The following is a 6,059-nucleotide window of genomic DNA, read 5'->3' on the forward strand; positions in this document are numbered from 1 at the left end:
AACGATAAAGATGAACCAATTATTCAGTTCCTGTTGTTTGCATATCAGACAAGAGTTTATCCAATCAGACCTTGTGTCAATGGCAGACTTGGGATTTCAAACAAGGTGAGCTTCAGTAGGCTGTACGATGCAAATGCCTGATCTTGAATTTCCTGTTTTGAAATAATTTAAGCCATTTTTGTTCATAATATGAAGAGGCATAGTCTATACTTTGTTACCCTAATTACCAGTAATTGGTCACTGATACTGATCCCTGATACTTTTCTCCTTCTAGCGGTTCTGCAGACATGGATGTGGTGATCAGGTATGTCACAACAAGGGTCACTAACTTTTTGATACTTCTAACTATTATACACTGTGTTCAATTATTTTACTCACTGCTATCAGTCACTTTCCCAAAGTCACTTAAAACAGTTGCCAATAAATCACTTTTTAAACGACGTTTTGTTATTATTTTTAAATCAAAGTTTAATGTGCCTATAATTGAGCTCTAAAACCGGCACTCTGTTATCATTGCACTAATTACTTATCTTTTAATTATGTATTGTGCACTTCCTTTCAATTATACATATTTTAAAAACTTTTGTATGCTTTATTGTTTTGAAATTCTTTAGCACTTTGTCATTCATTTTTCATCTGGATGTTCCTTTTGCACATTGAATTGCCTCTGTGTATGAAATGTGCTTTTATAAATAACCTTGCCTTGCCTTGCCTTCAGTACACAGCCTAATAGCGATAGATAACAGCAAGGATGGCCTACAAAATCAATAGAAATGAGAAAACCCATGGAAATTATTATTATTATTTTGTAAATTGCTTTAGCTGAAAGCACCTTACCGCAATACATGTGCCGCATGGGTCCCACATGTACAGTAATTCCACTCTTGTATCACTTTTCAGGTGTCATGTGACCTGAGTCAGTTCAGACCAATTAGAGGATTAGGCTGCCTTCTTAAAAGATTGAAGAAAAAATATTTGCTTATTTAAATCTGATTGAAAAAAAGAGATTTCAGTTGGATAATAAATGAATTAGGATTACAATGTTGCCATTTTTGTAGGTATTTAGGAAGATTGCCTGTGAGTAACAATTTGCTTTGCTTGTCCATCAATATCATGAAATATGTAGCTATCTCTTTATATACTTTCTCAGCTGGGTCATTTAGGTAAGGTAATCAAGCTAATATTACAAAGCTAATAAATGTAGTTTGCCTGATAGCTGGTCAGCTTATGGCCAATATAACCACCAAATATCAAAACTTTAATTATATCAAAGAGTGTATGTCTAGCAACAAATACATTAGCTTCACAGATAATGTTTTAAACGGTTAGTTTTTAAGCACCTGACCAGTTGTCCAGCGGTAACTGGGATGGACAGCTGTAGGTAGGTCATTCCACCACTGAGGTACAACAAATGAAGAGTCTTCAATGCAATCACATGCTACAGTGAGAAGGCAAAGACAACCAAAGTTCAGTGGTCGATAGAATTAAAGAGGGGCAGCTGCCGATCCAGTGTCTGTCCTGTAGGCAAGAGGAAGACACTCAAATATAATTCTAGCGTCTACAGGGAGTCAGCAATTGGTAATCAGCAGAGGACTTCAATGTCTCCTTGTGGTCTGATCAAAGACTGAATGCGCCACATTCTGCATGGTCTCATCACACGTAAGCAGGCCGGCTAGAATAGCAGTGCAATAGTCTAGTTTAGAACAGACCAGGGGCTGCACAAGGAGGTGCATATTGATAGAGTCTGATCTTCCCAGTGAACTGACAAGACCTTGGGACAAAAGTCACATGTTGGGGTCAATGTTGAGCCAAGTTGGTGGTTAATACTATGTCTAGTATGTCTCATTTACAGAAGTAATCATGTCAAAAGTTACAACATTATCTGAGATTTGAAGGACAGAAGTATGACAATGGTGCATTGTCTTCATCTGATAAACCATCTACAAATTAAAACTCTAACCTCCACAACTCTTTCTCTTTAAGACACAAACACCTATGTCACAGTGAAGAACAGTTCACTATGAAAAGACAGATCATAGTGCAGAACACACTGGAGAGACATGACATTCACGTTCCTGATGTGGTGAGCAGCTCTGCAAAACGTTTGCATTCATCAATGTTTATATAGCTTCTTCAGCAGGGTCTTAAAGTTCTTAGAATATTGTTGTTTGTCATTTTCCCTTGGTGGCCTTTACAAGTGAAATAACATTTCTTCTGTCAAAATTGATATGTTTTAGACCAATCATAATAATGTAATTTAGAGAGAATAACAAAAAGATATTGTTTATGAATTCTGTTTCAATACTGTATGGGTTTTTTTCTCTCAGAAAAACGTCCCTCGTGTGGCACTGTTGGGTTCCGGTGGTGGACAAAGAGCCCACACCAGCTTCCTAGGTGTTATACAGCAGTTGTATAAGGAAGAACTCCTGGATGGCTTCCACTATGTGGCTGGAGTGTCTGGATCCACATGGTCAGTATCTGTTTATGTTTTTGGTATTTCACTGAGACTTTCGTCCAAAGTGTCTAACAAAAAAATATTTTTGAAAAATTAGAAGTCAAAAAGTTAAGCATCAAATACATAATGTTATTATAATACAACAAAATATGCGTAACAACATTTCATTTCATATTATAGTTAAGATAATAATTATTATAACAATTACTATATTTCCTACAAGAACAACAACCACAACAATAATTACATTACAGCTGTAGGGCTTGTAACAAATACATTACCATAGCAACTGATGTTTAAATGAATGAATGTACCAAAGCTATTGAGAGAAAGGGAAAGCACAAAGTAGGTCATTCTACTGACTGTCTTGACGGCAAGATTGCTGCAGAGAGTGGGCAGAGACAACCGATGTTGATAGGAAGAAAGTGTTTGACAGGAGGCGCCACATTCTGCATGGTATCTGAATGATAGATTTTAAATAGCTGGATGCTGATCTGGTGGCTGTCCTGTAGACAACAGTAAGAGATATAAATCTGATTATAAGACCAGAGGGTAATCAACAGAGAAGCCTTTCAAAGACCAAAACACGCTGCCACTTCCTGGATTCTCTGCAACGCTCTTACCTTTGTCTCAGGCCCACTAGAAAAGCATCGCAATCGTCTACTCTGACCTGTCGGACCTCTGATCTGAAAGTCCTCTGACTTATTGCTGTTTCCTTTCCATCATCTACTTTGTCTCTGTGAATCTGTTTTTGTTGGTGACAGGTCTATGTCCTCATTGTACCAAAACCCCACATGGTCACAGGATGCAGTAAAGGTTACAGAGGAAGCATTGTTGAACATGTCTAAGGGGACGGGTCCGACACTTCTCGAGGCCGTGAAATGGTTCATGGAGAGAGAAAAGCATGGGAATTTCTCCCTCTCCGATGTCTGGGGTGCGATTACTTGCAGAATCAAGGGTGTACCTGTAAGTATAAAAGTATTACAAAATGTTAAGTGTAAACAAAACAAAAAAGTAAAAAAAAAACTAATTAAGAACAACTGAGCATAAAGGCTACGAGTCTTCCCGGTAAAATGTTCGCCTAAGTGTAATATGTGGGGTGTAATATGTGTTAGTACATATATGTGCAGAAGAGGGTTATTGTTTCGCTTATGTTGGCTCCATACAACAGGAAGGGGTGTACAAGAATATTGCAAAAATATAAGTCAGGGTGCTTCATTGTCTTGTCTTGTGCAAAACAGGACACAAGTTTGCAGAGAAGGTGCAGAGAAGGTGCCAACATGGCATATGCATATTGCTGACAGAAGTCCTCCATATGTAACATGAGTGTTTTCTCTTCCTGTCCTCTCTCTGCCTTGTGTTCTGATGTTGTAAAATTGGCGCCACACAACTGGTCTGGGTCTCATCTGGGTCTCATCTGGGTCTCATCTGCTTTTATTGTTCTCACACACCCTGCCGCTCTCACGTTGGGCATCCCCAAAAAGAGAGAGGGGGAGGGGTAACATCCCCAGATCAAGTCCTTTTTCGTGGGCATAAAACCCACACCACACCCCCTGCTCCCTACAAAACCGTGGGGAAACAAAAATACAGAAACTCACAGCCCAACAGCAAACTGAACACAGACTCAGTAATAGACAATAATAAAAAAGATTATGAAACATCATGGAAGTGGAAGACTGACGTTTATGAAGAGGTAGAGAAGTTCTGATAAACAAAACATGATCTCTTGTCATTTTTTATCCATCAGTTGGAGACTAGGACTTTGACAGAGGACAAACATGGAGCCAATCCGTACCCTCTCTACAGCACAGTTGAAAGGCATTGCTTTGACTGCAAAAAAACAAAAGGTAAAACACCATAATGCACACACATGATATTGGATATCCGGCACAACAATACTTAGTTTCCTTAATACGTTTTTATGCTTTTGGCAGAAACTGTACAATAACAAACATTAATCATAAACATGGCTAACCATGACATAACAGATCACTCAGGGGGATGAGAGCCATCACAGAAAATGACAGAATTGTATTTGAATCCCTACAAGAAAAATAACATGAAACACAGAAAGAGTGTGGGTGTGCACTGATTGTCATTTTGAGATGGGCATACTGATACAACATCTGACATACATCTGATAGAACATCAACTCAAAATGAAATTGAGCTTTGAGCTAATGAGCATCATATACACTGTAAATGACTGCTAGTCACCAGCACATTAGTATGAAGCTTAATATAACAGGGATTCACTTTGTAGTTTTGGGCTCCTGCCCTGACAGTTTTCTAAACTACAAAACTCTTCTTCTTCAACAGAAATGTGGTTTGAGTTCAGTCCCCACGAGTCTGGATTCCTACAGCATGGGGCTTATGTGGATACATCACTGCTGAACAACAACTTTGATGGGGGGCATGTGAAACCTTCCCATAAGAAGCCAGTGAACATGGTTCAACTGCAAGGTTTTTGTTATCACACCCTAACACAGGATAGGTGCTAGGAACAATGGGGAGGCTACTGTTGATCTAATGCAGAGCTATTGGCTGGGCCACACACTTTAGAAAGCGGAGCTCTTACCGCTTAACTTTACCCTCTACTTATCTCTGGTAAACTGCATTTTGATAGTATCAACAAACTGCAATCCCCTGTGTCATCAGAAACTGTTAACATTACCTTCCTTTAAGATGAAACAGTAAGTGCTTACATTTAAAATGCCGTTTTGCACGTTTGTGGCAAGATATGGTCAATGTTTTTAGCCAGCTTAGTTTTGGCTTTTCTGAGGCTTAAGATGCGGCTTAAGATAAGTTGCTTTGCAAGATGATGAGTAGGTTTTACTCACATGAGTCTTGTGTGAGATACAGCTAGAATAGGGCTAGGGCTGGGGCCAGCATCTTCTTTGCCTTCTTGTCTCTTCAGCATCGGCCTTCAGATTGTCTCGGCTAGGGTACTGAATATGTTATTAGCAAAGCCATGTCTCATCTGATTTGAATAACGTCCTTAGGACCATCCATTACTATTCTTAGAGAAGAGATTTTCTTGGCTACTGAGCCTTTGCTTGATCTGCTCCAGTTGTAAGCTGATGGATAGCTGATGGATACATGCTCTATACCTGTTTTAGTTTTTTTCGTGCATTACTTGTGATGCAAAATAATGATGATGAACTGCCATTTTCAATTAGAGTCATTTTTATCTCCCAGGGAAACATGCACTTAGACCACCCAACATGATGACCTAGCCCCTTAACCATGAATATCTAGTGACATCTCACCCTGATTTCTGCAGGAATGTGTGGATGTGCTATGGGAGATTTTGCCCAAATCGTAAAAACTATAGAAGATATTCTCTGGAACTGGGGTATGTTACCTCACCATTTTAACACTTCTATCTTCGGCACAATACTGTAAACTTTCCACACAGTTCAATGTTCAAAGTTCAATGTGTTTTTAATAGGACCTGCATGATTAATGAATTATATAATGAATTTGCTAAATTTTTCACCTTTGATATCTCTCACAAAACAATACCTGAATCATAATCTAGCACATTATGTATGTTCTTACAAAATTATAATAATAATATATATTTGTATTTTACAGTGTACGGA

At 38.6% G+C, this 6,059-nt stretch overlaps 1 protein-coding gene across 1 annotated transcript; it reads left to right on the forward strand.

Annotated features, from left to right (window-relative positions):
• On the forward strand, nt 1-5,859 carry LOC116218981 (cytosolic phospholipase A2 zeta-like). Its single transcript, XM_031561752.2, has 8 exons — nt 1-105; nt 275-304; nt 1,984-2,083; nt 2,328-2,470; nt 3,220-3,421; nt 4,203-4,302; nt 4,774-4,917; nt 5,738-5,859. Exons 1-8 carry the CDS (start codon nt 11-13, stop codon nt 5,857-5,859), a joined length of 936 nt encoding a protein of 311 aa, XP_031417612.2. The 5' UTR covers nt 1-10.
• Nucleotides 5,860-6,059: the final 200 nt, after the last annotated feature.

The sequence above is a fragment of the Clupea harengus genome, chromosome 24 (assembly GCF_900700415.2).
Source record: "Clupea harengus chromosome 24, Ch_v2.0.2, whole genome shotgun sequence".
NCBI classification, from domain to species: domain Eukaryota; kingdom Metazoa; phylum Chordata; class Actinopteri; order Clupeiformes; family Clupeidae; genus Clupea; species Clupea harengus.

Bases quoted from the DNA above. Each gene is read 5' to 3' on its own strand.
- LOC116218981 (XM_031561752.2), top strand. From the start codon at position 11: ATGAACCAATTATTCAGTTCCTGTTGTTTGCATATCAGACAAGAGTTT. The intron at 3,422-4,202 runs GTAAGTATAAAA...TTTATCCATCAG, and splicing joins GCAGAATCAAGGGTGTACCT to TTGGAGACTAGGACTTTGAC. The intron at 4,918-5,737 runs GTTTTTGTTATC...TGATTTCTGCAG, and splicing joins GAACATGGTTCAACTGCAAG to GAATGTGTGGATGTGCTATG.